Source organism: Terrapene carolina, unplaced genomic scaffold (genome assembly GCF_002925995.2).
Source record: "Terrapene carolina triunguis isolate 2854851 unplaced genomic scaffold, T_m_triunguis-2.0 Scaffold69, whole genome shotgun sequence".
Classification (NCBI taxonomy): Eukaryota; Metazoa; Chordata; order Testudines; family Emydidae; genus Terrapene; species Terrapene triunguis.
Genome location: NW_020664420.1, coordinates 35,993,405 through 36,014,681, shown reverse-complemented (window position 1 = coordinate 36,014,681; position 21,277 = coordinate 35,993,405). Strand labels below are relative to the sequence as shown.

The window sequence follows — 21,277 nt, the reverse complement described above, 5'->3', positions numbered from 1 at the left end:
TATATATCTTGGAGAGCGCTTTTTTCCCCCTTTAAGGATGTGGGTCAACATCCTGATGTTGTACACACTTCCCCAAAACAAAGCAAAATTGCAGAGCATGTTTGCACTTAGCAAACAACTGGACTGCAAACTTGAAAGACAGAAGATATAACTGGCAGTCTGAATAAATGAAAAACAATCAAGGTTATTTGTCAGGAACCAAAATAAGTAGGCATCAAAATTCCTGCCAATATCTAGACACCTCAAAAGTGACAGTGACAGCCACTGATGATTTAAGTGCTGAGATTCTTGTGTAGAATGAATCCTAGCAGTTACTATTAACGCAAAGTAGCTAGTATCACTGCTTAAAACAATTCAGTTTACCTTACACATGAAGATAACACTAATTAGATTCCACTTGCAGTGATGAATACACTAGTATTCGAGAACAGCTTAGTAGATGGAAGAAATGAGATGGTTCCAAATGTTGGCAATTATGCCATTAATGAAATATCTAACACAAATCTAGCTTCATTTCTTCCATTAGAAGAAGACATTTAAAATAAATCCCAACTATTCATATTAGCGTAGACAAATGAAAAAAATATTCTGGCAGTTCAGTTGTGCTTTGCACCCCCACTCTGTTTTTAGAAGTGTGTATTAAATATTACAAAAAACCCAACAGCTCTATCTGATGTCAATTAAGACCATTTAGTTACCCGAATGCCTGGTCTACACTAGGACTTTAATTCGGATTTAGCTGCCTTAATCCGAATTAACCCTTCACCCGTCCACACTACAGAGCCAGTTAATTCGAATTAAAGGGCCCTTTAAATCGATTTCTGTACTCCACCTCGACGAACGGAGTAGAGCCTAAATCGATTTTGTTAATTCGAATTAGGGTTAGTGTGGACGCACACCACCGAATTACTGTATTTAAGTTAATGGGGTAGTGTGGCCGCACACCACCGAATTAATGTGGTTTAAAACCGAATTAAGGTGCTTAGTGTGGCCGCGCACAATCGAATTTATACAACCTGTTTCCCAAATTCGAATGATCTAAATTCGGATTAATCCTGTAGTGTAGACATACCCTAAGAGACACATGAGTGAGTGGTTAGGAATACTACATTCAGGGCAAATAATTTGGTTAATATACAAGAGATAAAGAGCCTAAGCCTTGTTGTTTCCGAAGTTAATTACAACCAGGACTTACAAGACTAGTGTACATACTTCCTTGTGTTTCTGGAGAAAAGGCAACACCTAGAGTTACAGAAGATCTTATACAGGCGTGTATTCCATAATCCTTTTTACACAGACAGTGGGTGAGGTAATATCTTTTATTGGACCAAATTCTGCTGGAAAGACAAGCTTTCTAGCTTATACATGTGACCTGAAAAAACAACAAGGAGTCCGGTGGCACCTTAAAGATTAACAGATTTATTTGGGCATAAGCTTTCGTGGGTAAAAAACCTCACTTCTTCAGATGCACCTGCAAGTGACCTGAAGAAGAGCTCAGCGTAAACCTGAAAGCTTGTCTCTCTCAAGAGAATTTGGTCCAATAAAAGGTATTACCTCACCCATCTTGTCTCTCTAATAGTTCGGAAAAGCAATTAGATCTCGGTGCTTTGCAAGGTTGTCAGCTTTTATAGCAGTTATTCAGGTTCCCATTGCCACATTCATATAAAGTTAGCTCTTGGGTTTGTGCACAGAGTTGATTTTACAAGATACCCATCTATCCAACAGCCAAGCAGAGTGCTTTATTTCTTACCTTGTTACTACCTGGTGTGTATAGACTCTATTTGGGCTTCCAAAAGATTTTGCCAAGCCAAAGTCAGCCAATTTTAGAACCCCATTTTCATCTAGTAACAAATTGTTTGGTTTGAGATCCTGTCAAGAAAGGGACAAAGACAATAAAATTGACAGTATCAATAAAAGCATGACTAATAACAAGCTCCCCTGGCACTCTTGTATTAAAGTTATTCTAGGAGACAAGCTTCTATCTTTATAGAAAGCCCTTTTTGCAAAAATAAACTCTGCATTACACCTGTGTGTGTCTTTGGCTGTCGTACTTCTACTACTTGACCTGCAAATTTTCCAAACACCTTTAAAAAGCTGATTTAAGTGTGGCCATATCTTTGCTGCCAAAGAGCCGCAGTTTAGTTTTGTGGCATTACTCTGACAGTTACAATAAAAGTTTTAGAGATGCATTTGCTCCCTGAAGTGCAGTACACTAGTTTTATTTAAATTGATTTAAATATATTAACTAGAAAGTGATATGCAATTTAGCAGCCTTCCACTACACATTTGAAACCAGCCCTTTTTATTAAACTCCATTTCGCCATTTATTTCATCACAATAAGTTGGTACTTCCCAGTTCAGAACAGCCAAGATAAGAGTTGCAATCAAATGATTTAAAGTACCATTATATATATTAATGTTATTCCACAGTACTCTATCACAATTTTGAAATGGAAGGCTTTCATAAGTAAATAGGAATACTTTCCTAACTGTACAGTGGATTGGTATTGTATTCTTACTTACCCTGTGCAGAATCCAGTGCTGATGTAAATATTCCAGTCCTTGAAGTGTCATCAACATATATGCTTTGATGTGAGATTGTGTCAGCACAAGACTACTATCCTTTATTATAACCTGGGAAAAAGCAGGTTATGAAACTTTTTACCAAAAACCTAACTATGTTTAATTATCTTATTACAACTCTCTTTGCTTAATGTTACTATTTTCCTTTAAGCAAAGTTGAATATTACATGGTGCAATTGCTAATAAAATTCTATGCCACTGGGTTGTGTAAAAAGTAGTGGAAATTCTTAAGTTTCTTCAGGAAAAAAATATAGCTATTTACACTGGAGAATGGAAATTGAAATGGAGACCACGGATATTCCAGATACCATATTTGTGTTAAGTTTATATCGACTCCATGTTTTCTCTACCTGCATGACCACATAAGCTTGATCTGAAATCTCAACTTCTTCCAGCTAGTTATTTCAAGAGCTAAAGTGCCTCTCTTAGGCAAGAGGAATATGCTTAACTATAACTCTACCACCTCAACAAAATATACTGCATATGCTATTGTGGCAAGTCCTTCTTCACAGGAATCCTCATTTATACTTTTGTGTTCTCTGTCTGAACTATTTTACCTTCCTTCAATATAGCTCCAAGACTTTAGCCTTGGCAGAGCACAACAGCCCTCTGAACACACATGGAGGTACGACTTATTCACTACCATTTTAACAAATCCACTTGTTTCAGAATCCAAGTAAAAATGGCCTCCTCTTTTTTTGTATAGATCTTTCATGAACTTGCTCCATCCTATTTTTTAAACATTCTCTCTGCCTCTACACACTGCTCCCTCCACTGGTTTTCTACTAATAATGCTTTGCATTCCTACAATAGCTTCCATTTCCCAACATGCTTAAAAATTCAAGTTGAAATTTGTAAAATATCTAAAATAGTTATCTTAGACTGCATTAAGTTTTCTATATGTTGTACAATGCTAATCACTACAGATCCTGATCCCAGCTGGGTCTTCTGGATGCTACCAAAATACAAATAACTGCTTTGTTTTGCCTTGTCCTAGTTTGTCATGGCATCCTAGGTCATAAAAATAGATTTTACTTGGTTTTGAATTATATAGATAAGTAAAGTTAATATATTAGGAAAATATATAGATCAACACTAATAGTTGATATTTTACAAGTCTCAACTTGAATTCTTATGAGTATTTGGAGCACATCATCAAGGAGAGGGTAAACATTGCTATCAGCAAAAAAAACCTTTCATTTTGTTTAGTAATCTATTAACTTTGTTTTGATCTTGTATTCCTCTAGTTTAAGCACCTCTTCCTTTACGACAGGCATTACAGATATTAGCCAAACATACAACTATTCTTTTAACGTTTGTATATGCTCTTCCGGTTGCTCACTGCATTATATACTGACAGATTACTGCCATTAAATTAAGCTCTTTTTCCCTATAAAGCATGGATAGTCATTGCATATGCACAATGATCATTGACTTAACATGCACTCTTGCTTACTACAGTCTTTATTCTGAAGAATGCATAAAAACATGTGATATCAAATCCTCTGCAAAGATTTACTCATTTAGACTCCAATAGGGATCAAACACCAGCAAAACAGAAAACTATCAGTGAATAATATGTTACCTATATTTCTTGGAATGCAACCAATTCACAAGCTAACAGAACTGATTCAAACAGGATTGTATGCCTATTACTACTAATTACAAAATATAGTAAATGTTTGTACATTGTCTAGCACAATGAGGTCCTGGTCTATGACTGTGGTCTCAAAATGTTAATTCTACACAAATATGAGATTAATAAACTATTTCCTGACAAGTCTACTGACACTCTAGAGTAGTATTAAAAAATAAAGCATTGTATCCTAATAAAGAATGCATGAATGTTAATATACTATAAAACCGATTTTAAAAAGATACTACCTGAACTGACAGTGTTATAGAGTCTCATCTTACAAATACAAATCACTAATCTTTCTTGATATAAGTATTTTCAAAATGCATTTACTTGGAGATACCATCTGGATATCAATATGAAAAAGTAATACATTATCACAGTTTCCAGTATTTCAATGGTTTTGTGCACAATATTGAAAATTAAAACATTTCAAGTATTGAATCAAAAGAAGGCAACAGCTAAAGCCGTCTTACCTCTAGATCAGTTTCCATAAAATCAAAGACCAGACTAATATTGGATTTGTGTCCAAATGCATCAAGAAGCTGGAAAACCAAAATATACCACAACATGGAAAATATATTTGACTGCAGAGTACTTTTAATATCATTTTAATGCTGTGTCACTTCAGTATGTGTTGTGATGGTTTTCAGGAAGGGGGAACAGAGTTGCATATACTGGGAAGAGAACATACTGTAGTGATTAGAGGGCAGTATGGGGAAATCTGACATTCAGCCTGGCTCTGCCTCTTTCTTGCTATGTGACCATAAGAAAATTACAAACTGTGTCTCAGTTTCCCCATCTGAGAAGTAGAAATGACCAGTCTTCCCCACTTCACAAGGAAGTTAAAGGGCTTAAATAATTTGTCTTTGTAAAAAACAGATCCTGAATGGAAGGCATAGTAGTTGTACCAAATTAATTTTTTTTATTAAAGCTAATGTTAAATTATATAATACACAGGTTAAGAAGAGTGTATGTCTGGGTATAGTGCTTAGATTATCCATATATATAAAGTTTGTTTAAAAATTTATAGGCTACATGTAGTACATAATCAGCAACCCAAATTTAGGTGAATAAATTTAACAATACAGGTTAGATGTTAGCATCCAAGTATTTGGGTACATCACTCATGAAAAGTTGTAGAGAGAGTTGGTTGTGGAAAGCAAAATATATATCAATGAATTACTACTACATTTTACCAAGAATATTTTAAAAACAGAGTTAGACACTCCTGTAAAATAGGATTACCTTCACAGCCTGAACTACAGTGGGAGTTATATCACAAACTAACAGAGCAGACAAGAGCATGATGGAGTCTCTTCCTTGTGTTCTTGCTCTTTCAGAAATGCTTTCTTGTGTGCAGAGGGGAGACGGGGGGGGGAGGAGGGAGGAGAAGAGGTCACATGCCTCCCCGCCCAATTTGCTGCTTAGCTTGTACTGAGCATGCTCAGTAACATTGCTGAAGCCACCTGTCCTCACTCTGCCCCCTCCCCCCGACTATTGTCAGGCACCCGTTGTCTGTTTGTGTGGATTCAGCTTTGTATGTTTTTGGCAAACTGTTCTTGGCCATAATACAGCATTTAGAACTTCAGTTCATAAGTGGACGATTGAGAACTTCTAAATTTTGCAAGTTATCAAAGACTCAGACCAACTCATTTTAGCATCTTTACTAGGATGAGCAAAACTGTTTTGCGAACGTACAAGCTGTCAGGGTTCTCTCCCCCCCCCCCCGAACTCTGGGGTACAGATGTGGGGACCCACATGAAAGACCCCCTAAACTTATATTCTACCAGTTTAGGTTAAAAATTTCCCCAAGGCACAAATTCCTTTCCTTGTCCTTGGACAGTACTGCTGCCACCACCAAGTCATTTATAGAAAAATTCAGGGCAGGGTCACTTGGAATCCCTATCCCCCCAAAATATCCCCCCAGGCCCCTTCACTCCCTTTCCTGGGGAGGCTGAAGAATAATATACCAACCAATTGTCTTCAATGTAAGTACAGACCAGATCCTTTATTTTTAGGACACTACAATCAATCAGGTTCTTAAAAGAAGAACTTTACTTATAAAGAAAAGGTAAACTAATCACACCTGCAAAATCAGGATGGAAGGTAACATTACAGGGTTAAATAAAAAAAAAAAGATTTAAAACACAGAGGATTCCCCTCTGGCTCAGCTTCACAGTTACAAAACAGGAATGAAACTACCTCTTAGCATAGGGAAAATTCACAAACCAAAATGATAACCTAACTCATTTCCTTGCCTTACTTACAAGGTTTCAATTTTTGTAATTTTAGATGGATCATTTCAGGTACGTTTTCAGGAGATGATGTACCTGCCTGGTCTCTCTCTCCATCCGGAGAGGGAACAAACAAAGAGCCACAAACAAATCCCGCCCCCCCAGATTTGAAAGTATCTTCTTTCCTCATTGGTCCTTTTGGTCAGGTGCCAACTAGATTTGAGCTTCTTAACCCCTTACAGGTAAAGCAATTTAGTACAGCTGCCAAGGAGGGATTTTATGCTATCCTTTTTATATTTATGACAAGCTAAAGCCTTTTTTGAATGTTTGCAGTCAAGTTAACTGCTTTTTAATTCATGTGTTTCAGCACCTCCTGGTTTCAGCTACAAGTATGGAAATGCTGTAAGAATGGGCTTGAGATCCAGCAAGAACAGTATACTTCCAGGGAAAATATTTAAATAAAGCATCTGAACTTTTGTATGTCTATCTGAACCAACCGTTCAGAGAATCAACCATCACTAGTATTTACCTTTACAAACATTTATCTGAAGCTGAAAGTCAAACAACTAAAAAATGCATGCTCTGAACTACAAGTATTACTGCAGCCCACTGGATTTTAAATAGCATTAGTGAAACTGAACAGACCTTGTCGGTTTCACATTGCTGTTGCTTAGGAAAGCTGAACAGCAACAGACGCAAGAGAACAACATGCAAAAAAAAATCAGGGAAATGCCACATCGCATTGGTTCACAAGCAATTTTATTTTTAAATTTGAATTTTTCAAGATTTGAGACTCTCTCCCCACCTAAACAGCAAAAGTTTCCAACTAACACTTGGCAAAAATGCAAGTGGATTTTGAGACCTGCTTTTTTATTAAAGTTATTTTATCACTGTTTGCCAACTTGCAAGACAGCCAGTATAAGAATTAAGATAAAAATCTCCATGATCACAGCAGTAAGTCTTTGTGGCAGACTAGATCTACAGTATTCAGGGACTGACTTACAGCATATGCCACAAGTAGTATTCATGTTATACTTACACCAATGATATTTGGATGGCTTAGCTCCTGTAACAATTTTATCTCCCTCAGGGCTGTTCTGTTGATTCCTAGATTGAAAGAAAGATCACATTAAAGGCAGGAGCAGCATATAAAAATTTCAATTTAGCTACCAATAAGAATTTCTAATTCAGCTCCTTTTGTATGTTGTTGGTCATTTATGATTGTTTGAGAAATTATGAACTAGACTACAAAGTGAGAAAAAATGCATTCAGTTTGCAGAATGGCAACTAAGTACATCACTGTAATTCAAAGTTGGGTTCGCATCATTATCATAGCAGACAACAGTAAATACTTCACAACTAACAAGTAGGTGGAAATTCACACCTTATGATGTGACTGTTTCTATAGCAGTGTATGCCCCCTTTTGGCAAAATAGAGAAGTTGTGGCATAGACCTAGAAGAGTATATCAAATCTTGACCTGTCAAACAATTTTAAGGCTTTTTAAAAAATGGTTACTTATCCAGCAATAACTGTGGATCCCACTGTGGTTGTACATGTGCATCATCCACGAGAGGGGAGATTCTTTCGAATAGCAATGTCCATCAGGGCAGCATATGCACTCTGCCTCCTCATGCTCCCATGTGAGAGGGGGATAAAGAGTGGTATGTGCGATCCACACCAACAAGATACCAAAGAACTAGAGTTACTGTAGTGTATGTAATATTTCTTCCTCCAAGTACATGTTAGTGTAGATCCCACTGTAGGTGACAGTCAAGTAGTATCCTCTTCAGGATGGTGGGAATAAGTTGCAGCTATATCAGTAAAACCGTGATTGAAATACTGCTCTCCCAAGCGTGGCAGCTGACCTGGTGGCTAATTCCAAGGCATAGTGTTTGACAAAGGTCAGTGGGTTACTCAACATTAGAAATCTGTAAGGCAGCAGTTTTGGAACATTCCTAAAGCAAGTGGAGGATGTTGCTTGTGCTCTGGTGGAGCAAGTCATGATGTTTAATGGAAGAGATACACCAGCCAGCAAATAACACAGCAAGATATATTGTATTATCCATTTCAATATTCTTTGTGAAGAGATAGGTGGGCACTCTACAGGTCAATCTATGGCTAGAAAGATGAAGTGCACGGTTTGGTGCTGTCAATATAATAAAGCCAAGTCCTGGATACACACACACTCCCAGTGCGGCTTTGAGAAAAACAAGAGAAGTTTGATTGACTGGCTTAGATAAAATTCTGAGACACTCTTAGGAACCAACTTCAAGTGAAGTTGCAACATCACTTTGTGCTTATGTAATGTGGTATGGGGAGGTTCAGACATAAGTGCCTGAAGCTCACTCAATCTCCTGACTGAAGCAATAGTCTAGGAAGACCAACTTCAGAGATAGGTGGTGTAAGCTGCATTCTGTGAAAGGTTGGAAAGAGGCCTCCATGAGACTCAGACTAAACTGAGATCTCAGGCAGGATTCTGTTCTCTGAACAGTGGGTAAGTGTGCAAAAATTTAGATATTGTGGGGTTAGAAAAGACCAAGCATCACTGAATAGGTGGACCCCAAGAGATTAACAAAAGGCCAGCCTGTTTTAAATGCAACAAGTAGTAGAGAATGTTCAGTACTGAGACCTGGACCAGTGCTCACATTGAGAACCTCTTCCAATTAGATGAATTCTGTATCTGTGGTACTTAGTTAGCCAATAGCCATAGAATAGGTGCAGGGGTTTCAGGTCTGGATGGAGTATCTTGTCATGGTGTTGTAAGATGAGGTCTGGGAGCTGGATCTGAGGCTGGATGGACATTTGTAGCAGGTCTGTCAGCCAAGACTGCCTCAGTCAGCACAGAGCTAGGAGAATAATCATGGCTTTGTCCCTTTTGATTTTGGATGTCATCCTGAGGGTCAGGATAATTGGTGGAAAGGCATAAAATAGGCCTTGGGACCACTGCAGAAAGGCAGCATCTGGTAGCAACCCCAAACTCATGCCCGCTCTGGACAAAAGTTCTAGCATGTGGCATGGTGGTAATTGCCTGCCTGCTTAGGAAGTCTAAATTTGTTAGTCTCTAAGGTGCCACAAGTACTCCTGTTCTTTTTGCGGATACAGACTAACACGGCTGCTACTCTGAAACCTGGGAGATGAAGAGCCATTGATGTTCTCCAGTATTGGTGGCACCATGTCCAGCACTTGATGGCTTCCAGGCAGAGAGGAAATTAGCATATCTCTCTTTGTTTGTTTATGTACTATATTGCAGAGCTGTTGTCCTACAAGAAATGCACTGTTGGATTACAGGCTAACCTGATGGCTTGATGTGGAACCTCAGGTCTTCTGAGGACAAAATCTCTTGAATTTGTAGATTGTCCAGGTGGGCTTCCCAATCAGTACTGGACACATCCATGATTAAAGTCTTTGTCAGGGAGGAGGCAGAAGATGGTACCACTCCATGAATGTTTCTGGGTTCCTTCCACCAACTCAGTTCTGCAACAGGAGGTGGCACCACAAATTTCTGATCATCTGGTGTGGAAGGACAGGTCCCAGTAAGACCAATATGGCCAAGGTGGGACATTACATGGGTACTGGCCTTGTTAGCTGACCCAGTGTCACTCCCATGCCATTTGGCGCAGCACTCAGTGCTCTGAATGGGGGCTTCCTTATGCCCTCTTTGGGATCATTCTCCATTGCAGGGGCAAAGGATCTCTGCTCAATGCTGACAAGAATATATAGGCAATGGCAAGGGGTGTATATTCCCTTCAAAGGGCACTGGCAAAGCACCAATCCTGGTCCAGTCCACCTCATCAGTACCAGGAACATTTGCGGATGGTATATGGGTTCCTCTACAGAAAGTGTTAGGTCCTTGCTCAGCTCCATCACAGGTAACAGTAACAGGATCAGTGTCAGGGCTCTTGCTCTGCCCAGCTGCTTAGGGACTGTGTTCTTGGAGGATTGACATTTCATGTGCTCTAACTGGGACTTCTCTTTGGTTTCAGGGCTACGCTTATGCTCGGTACAACTATGCAAGTTGGAGTCCTGTTTATGAGCAGGCACAGGTGTTATTTTATTGTCTGAGGTGTCAAAGTAACTTGCACAGGAACCAAAGTCACTGGTTCCAGCATTGTCAGTGCTAAGGTCTCACGCACTGGGGACTTCACCAACGTTAAGGTGGTCAGTATCATCAGTACCAATACTGCTCTCTCTGCGTTCTTTCCATCCCCTGACCACAGAACATGGAGTGCTCAAGGGAATGCTGGCCAATGCTGCTTTATCCAGCCCCACTCTGGCTGTAACCATCATCTCTTGGTCTGAAGTAACCAGTATGGACTGTTCAGGGAGATGCAGCTTGAGCCAGTTGTCCCTGTACTGGATCATGCCACATAAAGACTTGCACACAGAGCACCTGTCTGGGATGTGGCTCCCCCTTAAACAGAAGAGGCATCATATGTATCTGTAGCAGGATGGCCAGAGATGAAATCCTGAGGATTTGGATTCCATCATGAAAGTGTGGTTGGCACAAAGTGCTTCACCCCAGTGTATAGTGGGATCAGTTGATTTCATCTCTCTTTTTTGGGAACATCATTTGCATGAAAAAGTGTGAAGATAATTTCTTCCCCAAAAAAGTTTAAAAAACCTGTTTAAGGTCTCTGAAGAGAATAGTGGGTTGGACACTCGTTGGGTTGGACACTCGTTGGGTTCTATCTTGCTGCCACAGACAATAAAAGTGATCTTAGGGAGGGGTGTGCCTGCCCTACTCTTTATGCGCTTGCATGAGAGCACAAGGAGGCATAGTGTGTATGACAGGCCCTGCTAGACACCACTATTCAAAAAATCTGATCTTGCATGCATGAGGCACATATGCACCTACAATGAGATCCACACCAACACATAGTTGAAGCCTAATTCTTCCTACAGTCATCTTCCTTCTTCTAACTATGATTGAAATACATGAATGATATTAAACGGGGAGACATTGGGGACACCAGTGTGAAAAGAAATACAAAAGGACTAGCTTCTTACCAATCTAATATGCCATGCACATCAACAGCACTATGATAAAACATACAACAGAAATGTGGGCAGGAAATCAAAGGAGAAAGAAGTTAAAGGCACAGTAAACTCAGTGTTGTAAACTAATAATTATGTGACTAGCCAAAGATTATTAAAAACTGAAAAGTTTTAAAATTCAAGGTATTTGCCACTGTTTATATTTCATTTACATCTACTTATCTTAGATAATGGAAATCAATTGATTTGACACTCTACAGCTAGGACAGATGAAATAACTAATTCACTGCTCTACAGCAACAGTAGGAAGTTCACAGTCACACACTAAAGGCAAAAAGACAAAACAAGTTATGGTGTACAAGTATTTTAAGTACTTACCATCTTTAGCTTCCGATCTATGTCCAAGTTTAATCTAAAGAAATAGTAAGTTCTGTATTATCTGTAATTAGAATCACATTCCTCAACACCTGAAGACAACTTCAATAAGTTTCTCAAAGATAAACTGAGTTTTAATGTTAACAAAAAATCTTAAATAGCTAAGTAGTTTATTTTTAGAAGTGAATTTGTAGCTTTGGCATTTACAAAAGGAACAGGTGTTTATGTTTCCCAAAGCCAGACATAATGCAATCTTACCAAAGAGTTTTGTAACTGCAACCTCAGTCTGGGCCTGCAAAGCCATACGACACCAGTAATGGGCTTCTCCCAAGAAGGTGAATCATACCAAGTATGAATTTTATCAAGACTGGCATCCACATGGTTGTTGCAAACCACCTCAAATTTACAGGCTATTCTGATTTTACCAGACTGATCCCATGCCAAACATTTTTCGGTCCTGAAGTTATTTTTTAACCAACAAAACTTCACGTGATCTTACAGCAATTCTACAGTGCAAACAAGTTTGTTCTCCACGGCAATTTTAAACAGCAACAGCCTTATGGAAGCAGTAGTAGAGAAGTAGTACAATATGAATACTGAACAACCTGACTGCATTATTGAAATGGCTCAACTTTGCTTATTAAGCAAAGCTGAGGGGTACTTGCTTCTTCATTATGGTAATCCCATCATAGTAAGATTCCCTCAAAGCATATCTAAAACATTTATATTCAATATTACAATTTACTGTAACCTCATCAGGTTATGGTGTTTCAAATCAGAAAAGAGCAATCACACTGTAAACATTTTACTCCAAAGGCTAAATTACAGAAATCTATGACTGTCAAAAGCAAGATTTCCCCCAACACCAATAGCCAGACCATCTAAAAGGGTTATCTGAAAACAACTTTATCTGAGGGGGACAAACATTAGACACTCCTTTTGAAGAAGACAAGTGTGTGGAAGACCCAAAGTTTAACACTACTAACATTATGTTTGGAAAAGCATGTTTGGGTTTTTTTTAAGTAATAAAAAGTAACAGCCCACCAAAATGTGGTCTGCAATATTTAAAATTCCCGCTTCTGAGCTGGGTGACCAATCACAAACCTAGAAATGTAATGGTGTTGAAGCCAGCATTTTACATTATGAAAACATTTGAGGTGGCTGATTCGGACTGGTCAGCCAGTTGGTCAACCACCACACTGTTGGTGCCATAGGAATAAATAATCACAGCTTCCCTTTAAATTGATAAAGCCATTGAACAGTTTCAAGAGCAACTAGATACCTGATTGCAGAGTACGTACATAAAACAGCACACAAAACACTCACCTTTTTAATAGCAACAATCTGATTGGTGTTCTTATCCCTTGCTTTATAAACAGTGGCAAACTAAGACAAGAAAAAACAGTAGTCCTTGTTTACAATATTATTAACCACCATATAACAGGTAAGTGCAATAATGTAGTATTCTTCATAGACATAGAAATTGCCATAATGGATCAAACCTATAGTCCAGTAGCCAATCTTCAGCAGTGGCCAACATAAAAAATCCTGCCCCTCATGACTATGCTCTAACTGCTGTTGGAGATTGGCTTAAGCACAGAAGCATGAAGTTTTATACCCCTTTGAAGTCTCTTTAGCAGTAGCTATAACAATTGTGCATATTCTTATCCAATCCAGGGGTGTCTAACATATGGCTAGCAGGTCAGATCTAGCCTTTGTGATGTGTTTGTGTGATCCAAACACCACTCATTGTGCAGAAACAGAGCTTTCACATTTAAAAACTTTCTAGCTCTCATAGGGAGCAAAGAAAGCCTTCCAAAACATGACCATAACCAGTGTTGTGGTGTCTGCCTGAGTTTGCAGACAGCCTGAAACAGTGACTGAGACAGATGAACTCCCTCTCTCTCCCCCCTCCGCCCCCATTGGTGTGTCAACTCTAAATATCAGTGAGACTTCAGTGTCAACATTAACTATTTCATTGCTGATCACTTTAGCAGACAGACTGGGAAAGGGAGTGGGAGTGAAGACTGGCCCAAAGGCAGAGGAGGGAAAGAAACAGAGGAATGGGGATGGAGAAGAAAAAAATACAGGGCAGGAATAGCAGCCTCCTATGGGGAGCAGATCCTCATTGAGTGATATTGAATGTGTCAATTAAAGCATTGAATAAATAGTAAATTTTAATTACTACATAAAGGCTGTGGTTCCCCCAATGACCAAATGAGTGAATTCCATTGTTGGCAAAATAAGAGGTTATGATCAGCTTCTTTTTACATGAGTTGCGGTCTTTGACTGTTAGCTAGTTGCTTCAAGTGTCTTGGTTAGGCAACGTTTGATGAGCTCTGTGCTAGTTTTACCTAGAGAGGTGTCATGTGTGGCAATTTCTTGCTAGTTCTAATCCAAGCAGAATATTGAAGTTTTCTGAGAACTAACAAAGGGGAATACATTATTCTAGGTGAGAGCAAACCACTGATTAATACAGAAAATATTACAATGACATTTTATAACTTTCCATCTCATTCCTTATGCATCCTAATATTGTTGACGTTTTTGGCCAAAAGTGCACATTGAACAGATATGGTCACAGTCCTGTTTTCCTCCCCTCCAGACTTCTGGATCCAGTTCAAGGTGCTGATCCTTATCTCTAGAGTGTTCTGTGAGTTAGACCTTTTACACCTCAAACTATCTTGCCCTCAGTGCCTTGCCATGACAGTTACCACCACGTAGGACATAGTGCCTAATAGTTTCTTAAGTGAAGCTTGAAGGTTTGTGGGGGAGAAGGGTATTTTGGGTGGAGGGCCTTCAGCTCCAGACAATCCAATGAATTATCACAATGGATCTTGCAATACTTGGGGCAAATAAGGCATAGCTCTTTCATCGGCAGAAGCCCTTCTCCCAATAATGGTGTAAAAGCAGGAACCAGCGTTCTGGTAGATACTACCTACAATAAATGGATAGTGACTGGAATTGCCCACCCACAGACAGAAGCCTATATGACTCTCCATTATGTGTCTCGTATAAAGATGCCACAGATGTCAGTGCATTGCCTCAAGGTTCTGTTTAATATATTTGTTAGTGATCTGAAAAAAAAAAAGAGGTGAACAGTAAAGTGACAGTTTATACATGACAAGCTTATTTAGGTTAATCAAGACTAGAGAAGAGTGGCGCACTAATAAACCTAATTAACTGACCTAACAAAGCTAGGTGAATAGGCATCATAAGGATGAATGGAATTCACTGCTGAGAAAGGCAAGGCTAGTCCCTTTGGAAGGAGTAACTATGCATTCACAAAGCTGAGTTCTAAATTAATTGTAACTGCTCAAGAAAAGTCACAGGTGTCAGCCAGATCAGTGCCCAGCAGTGATCAAAAAACAAAATGGTAGGGTCTAAACTATGGGATAGAATATCCTGAAAATATTTTAATATCATTATACAAACCAATGGAATGCCTTTACTTGGAACACTGTTCTGTTCAGGTCACTCTATATTAAGAGATCTACGAGAAAGGGTTCAGAAATTGGCAATGAAAGTGATTAGATTCATGGAGAGAGACTCCCAACTAAGAGACCGAAAAAAAATTAGAGAGAAGACCAATAAGAGCAGATATGGAGATTTAACAAAATACTGGAGGAGATAGAGAAGGGAAGTCAAGGGCTCCAATTTATGCTCATGATACAAAAAGGGGACATTCAATATAACTGAAAGACAACATATTTAAATCTGTTTTAAAAAGGGTTCCTTTTATCCGTGTGTAATTAATATGTAGAACTCGCTGTCTACATCTGAGAGATCTCAGGCCAAAATGAACAGGATTAAAAACAGAATTAATATATTTACATGGATACTGGAAACATCAAAAGATATTTATCCTGATATAAAAGGGATAAGAACTCTCAAAGTTCAGTGCAAAAGCCAAATATTTAATGAAGACAGAAGCTTCCCCTATGGGCTGGTCATTCTGTATTTGTCCTTTACAGAGTTTCTTGTACCTTCCTTTGAAGCATCTGGTATTGGCCTCTGTCAGACTGGATACTGGACTAGATGGACAAGGTATGCAAGTGTTTATATTCCTAGATGAATGCACCAGAAATCAGAAAAACGCCTTTAGACCAGAGGAAAAGGATAAAACTCTCAAGTATGATACTCATACCCTGTCCCAAACCACCCAAAAGAGATGCCTCCCCATCCTTAGGGCACACACACTGACCCCATACTCCAACTACAGCAGGTCTGCACAACCCGTAAAGCGGCGAGGGCCATATTACTCCAAAGAAAACAGCTGAGGGCCGAAACCCCCCGGCCCCGCCGAACTCCACCCCCAAAACACAACCCCTCCCCTCCCCCAGCGCCGCCCGCCCCACGGAAACAACTCCCCCCCCCAGCGCCGCCCTGCTGAAACAGCAGTATTGAACCTTGGTAATATGTTATAGCTGGCCCCTAAGGTAGTATAATTAAGGTAAAAGAAAAATGTCTTTTTGCTAGAAGTAGAATAAGATCTTCCCCCCACTTTGTAATCAATTGCCCTGTTGAATGAATGAGGTGTGAATGAGGAAGGCGTGGAAGGAAGGCACCTCCAGACAGCTGCAACCTTTGGAGAGGAGATGGGAGCCAGACCAGATCAGTAGAACAGGTCAGCCACCGACTCGCCGCTTGCCTCCTCAGCCCCACACCGCCCCGGCTCACGTACTCAGTCCCCCGCCACTGCCGCCAGCTCACCTGCCCCCCCGCCACTGCCTGCTCGCCTACTCAGCCCCCCCCCGCTGCCGGCTCACATGCCCGCCTGCTCAGCTGCCTCCTCCCCCGCTGTCGTCTCAGTTGCCCCCCTGCCACTGCCCGCCCCCTCACCCCCTGCCACTGCCCGCCCCCTCACACCCCCACCCCTCCAGCTTGCCTACTCACCCACTGCCCGCCCACCTCCTCAGCCCCCCTCCCTCACCCGCCGCTTGCCTACTCACCCCCCACGGGCCGCACAGTGAGCCCACACGGGCCGCATGTTGTGCAGGCCTGAACTACAGCTACCAATAGACGTGATGATAGCCCCTCAAGTCAATGTGACTTTATTGGCATGACAAGTGTTGTCAGGGCATGAGAAAAACATCCCTCAGGTATCTCTCATATGATCCACCTAGGATAGGATTACACACTGTGGGGGATCTAATCCTCTATTTGTCATTACTGTCCCTTCCTGATCTTGTGGCAGGGTACTACATAGCACAAGGCCACCTCTTGTCAGCATCCTTCTCAATTTCATTCTGGGACAGGAGCTAACCAGAGTACAGACCTTAAACTGCCACCATCCTCACTCTGCGCAGCACCTCTCTGTTGCATAGGCTAGCCCAGGGCTCCACCATAGCATAAATTGAAGATGCAATAGACACCAGTTTCTTGTGGCACAACTGGAAAGAATTTAAACCAAACCAACATAACTAAAGCCCAGCCACCCAGAATAGAGCATTTTCAAGACCTATAAAGAAAGAGTCCATGAATAGAACCAGACCAACTCTCTTCAATCCATACATCAATGACCTACCAACTCTAGTGGAACAATTCCCAAATTCAGAACTCCCACTAATGGACTCATAAGTTGACTGCAGTATGCTGGGAACCTAGTTGTACTATCATCTACTCAAGATGATTTGCAAAGAATCTTACTCCTTCTTAGAAACCTACTATAATACAGGTCAACCTTGGCAGGGGCAGGGAGAGAATCAGTTTTTTAAAAAGAAAAGTCCCTAAACAGCCAGAACAGGGGACATTTTTCTTTGAGAGACTTGAAGATTGAACAGACTTAATTATAGATACCTAGACCTTATTATAAATACATCAGAAAGTTTCAGATGGGCTATCAGAATTAAAGAAATAACCTTCCAGGCCTTCCACTCAGATAGAAGCACACAACCCCACTCTCCCCTCCCGACAATAAACTAACCACTAAAAGCTATTCAACAACACAACCCATTTTATTTATGGGAGTGAAATTGGGGGCCCAACTTAAATTACATTAACTGGGATAAGCCCTCCAACAAAAACCCTACATCTGCAGTTCTGCAAACATACTCCATGTGCACAGGAACAGAGCAGAATTGGGATGATTTCCTCCTATTAATCAATATACAGAAAAGAATATTCAAATTCTAATGCCACCACAACCAAAGCAGCAAATACTACCTCTACCCCAATCTCCTTAGATTTAGGAGAGCTAAATCTAAATGAAAGCACAATTTACTGCTATATGTCATCATTTCTTAAGTGCAAGACCTCCAACCCACTGACAAGCAAAGCAAGCAATGAAAACGAAAAGATGCTCAAAATATTAGAGCAACACCTCAAACACACCAATGAAGGACAAACAAACAGCAATAAAGTGGACTGCTTCAGATCCCTGCATGGAACTTCCTACCTGCAGACCTTTTTACCACAATGAAATGTGTACAATCAAGGCAGATTCTCCCTATTTCAGTGACCACAAACTAGAAGTGCAAAGGCACAAAATATACTCTTGTCTAAACCCAAAGAGAAGTAACTTTGCATTCAATGAGACAGAAGAAACATTTCCCACTGAAATGTGTCAGGTAGTAAGCAGTAAGAAAGATTTTTCCTCAAGTTATTGCATCGAAAAGCAACTAGGACAAGTTGCCCCTGACCCTGGGAAAAAGGAGAAGAATGAACAGAAATGACATTGTGCTATGGAGCAACTTGCTATCAGAACCAGAATGGAGAGTACCTGACAAGTGAATACAGGAGAGTGAAGCCTAAACAGTGAATAACACTATCCCAGTGGGTTCATAGCCTCCCCTAAGATCCTAGTGAAGTCTTTTTTTTAAACTAATTGAAACACTCCTACAGCACATGAGCGACACAATTGTATAATTAATATGTAGCAGGTGGCCTTGTCTCACTCAGCTTGTCTCTCATATCCTGGGAGCACAAGGCAACAACACCGGCCCGGCCCCCCTGATCCCCAAGCCGAGACACCCCCCACCACCCCACCCCCCCCCCCCCCCCGGCCGGCCCAGCCCCTCTGCCCCCAACTCCGCAGCCCCCCCGCGCAGACCTCACCTGCCCCTCGCCCAGGAAGTCGAGCTTCTCGTAGCGCTTAGCTCGCGCCCGCGCGTCCATCACTGCCCAGGGGGATTTAAAACCGTCACTGCCTGAGCCGCCCGCTGCTTCCGGCCCCGCACACGGAGCCCCGCCCCTTCCCCGAGCTCCCTGCGCATGCGCTTTACTAGCGGCCGCGGCGTCCTCCTCACGACGCCATCGTCCCGCTCTAGCAACAGTCGCTAAGCGACGCACGCTCGTCGCCCTGGGCTCCAGCCTCGAAGCGGTGTCAGCCCCTTCCGAGCCTGCCCCGTCAGACGCCTGCCGCAGGCAGGGCAGGACGGGAGGCGCCGCTTGGAGCCGGCTCAGGGTTCCTGGAGGAGCTAGGGCCGAGTCGGAGCTGCTACAGGGGAGCGCAGCATCTCGCTGAGCAGGGCGGGGTGAGGCGGCTGCGGGCTCCACGCTACCGCCCCTAGAGCTGCACCAGCAGAGGAGTTTGCCTGAAGCACTGCCTGGCAGGCTAGGCCGGATACAGTCCGACCACACCAGGCAGGCAGCAAGGGGCTGGGCCCGTTCCCCCGAGTGAGAGGCAGGGACACCAAACTTTGGGAAGATGGGAGCTCGAGCCTGAATGAGACAGGCACCTTAAACTCCTCCCCGACATCCACCAACACTCGCTTCAGCTCACCCAGAACCGCTAACAGGTTGCTGCTGAGACACAGCTACAGCAGGCTGCTGCAAAATGCACTCTCTTTAATTTCTAGAGAGGTGTGAGCCCTTTGAAAAGTGCATTGCAGTGATATGGGCTGGACGTGACAGGCCCAGATCACAGTAGCAAGGTCTGTGTCTGACTCAGTCACAATCTCTTGCTCAAGGCTAGATGGAGATAAAAGCATTCCTGAAGAGCACAGAATCATAGAAGATTAGGGTTGGAACAGACCTCCCGAGGTCATCTAGTCTAACCCCCTGCTCAAAGCAGGCCCAACCCCAACTAAATTATCCCAGCCAGGGCTTTGTCAAACTGGGCCTTAAAAACCTCTAAGGATGGAGATTCTGCCACCTCCCTAGGTAACCCATTCCAGTGCTTCACCACCCTCCTAGTGAAATAGTTTTTCCTAATATCCAATCTAGACACCCCCCCACTGCAACTTGAGACCATTGCTCCTTGTTCTGTCATCTGCCACCACTGAGAACAGCCGAGCGCCATCCTCTTTGGAACCCCCCTTTCAGGCAGTTGAAGGCTGCTATCAAATCCCCCCTCATTCTTCTCTTCTGCAGACTAAATAAGCCCAGTTCCCTCAGCCTCTCCTCATAAGTCAGGTGCCCCAGCCCCCTAATCATTTTCCTTGCCCTCTGCTGGAATCCCTCCAATTTGTCCACATACTTTCTGTAGTGGGGGGCCCCCAAACTGGACACAATACTCCAGATGTGGCTTCAATGCCGAATAGATGGGAATAATCACTTCCTTCGATCTGCTGGCAATGTTCCTACTAATGCAGCCCAATATGCCGTTAGCTTTCTTGGCAACTGTTGATTCATATCCAGCTTCTTGTCCACTGTAATCCCCAGGTCCTCTTCTGCTGAACTGCCGCTTAGCCAGTCGGTCCCCAGCCTGTAGCAGTGCATGGGATTCTTCCATCCTAAGTGCAGGACTCTGCACTTGCCCTTGTTGAACCGCATCAGATTTCTTTTGGCCCAATCCTCCAATTTGTCTAGGTCACTCTGGACCCTATCCCTACTCTACAGCATATCTACCTCTTCCCCCAGGTTAGTGTCATTCGCGAACTTGCTGAGGGTACAATCCATCCTATCATCCAGATCATTAATGAAGACATTGAACAAAACCAGCCCCAGGACCGACCCCTGGGGCACTCTGCTTGATACCGGCTGCCAACTAGACATTGAGCCATTGATCACTACCCGTTGAGCCTGACGATCTAGCCAGCTTTCTGTCCACCTTATAGTCCATTCATCCAATCCATACTTCTTTAACAAGACTACTGTAGGAGACCATATCAAAAGCTTTGCTAAAATCAAGGTATATCACGTCCACCACTTTTCCCCATATCCACAGAGGCAGTTATCTCATCATAGAAGGCATTCAGGTTGGTCTGGCATGATTTGACCTTGGTGAATCCATGTTGACTGTTCCTGATCACCTTCCTCTCCTCCAAGTGCTTCAAAATGGATTTCTGGAGGACCTGCTCCATGATTTTTTTGGGGACTGAGGTGAGGCTAACCGGTCTGTAATTCCCCAAATTCTTCCTCCCTTTTTTAAAGATGAGCACTATATTTGCCTTTTTCCAATCGCCTGGGACCTCCCCCGATCGCCATGAGTTTTCAAAGATAATGGCCAATAGCTCTGCAATCACATCAGCCAACTCCCTCAGCACCCTCGGATGCATTGCATCCAG

At 41.9% G+C, this 21,277-nt stretch overlaps 1 protein-coding gene across 3 annotated transcripts in view; it reads right to left on the bottom strand.

The window, feature by feature from the left end:
- The window catches only part of CDK7 (cyclin dependent kinase 7), a 32,734-nt gene extending 13,741 nt beyond the window's left edge, over nucleotides 1-18,993 (bottom strand). For 2 of the 3 annotated variants that reach the window (XR_002907980.3, XM_024197858.3), the window contains exons 1-7: nucleotides 18,885-18,993; nucleotides 13,155-13,214; nucleotides 11,832-11,865; nucleotides 7,496-7,563; nucleotides 4,696-4,764; nucleotides 2,524-2,634; nucleotides 1,751-1,869 (exon numbers count right to left, since the gene is read on the bottom strand). Coding sequence is in view for 2 of the 3 variants with exons in the window: in XM_024197858.3 (XP_024053626.2) it covers nucleotides 1,751-1,869; nucleotides 2,524-2,634; nucleotides 4,696-4,764; nucleotides 7,496-7,563; nucleotides 11,832-11,865; nucleotides 13,155-13,214; nucleotides 18,885-18,944 (521 nt within the window). In the remaining variant the exon portion in view is untranslated. Of the gene's footprint in view, nucleotides 1-1,750; nucleotides 1,870-2,523; nucleotides 2,635-4,695; nucleotides 4,765-7,495; nucleotides 7,564-11,831; nucleotides 11,893-13,154; nucleotides 13,215-18,884 lie in introns of those variants that run through there. The other variant, XM_024197859.3, reaches the window with a different exon arrangement.
- Between the last annotated feature and the right edge of the window lie 2,284 nt (nucleotides 18,994-21,277).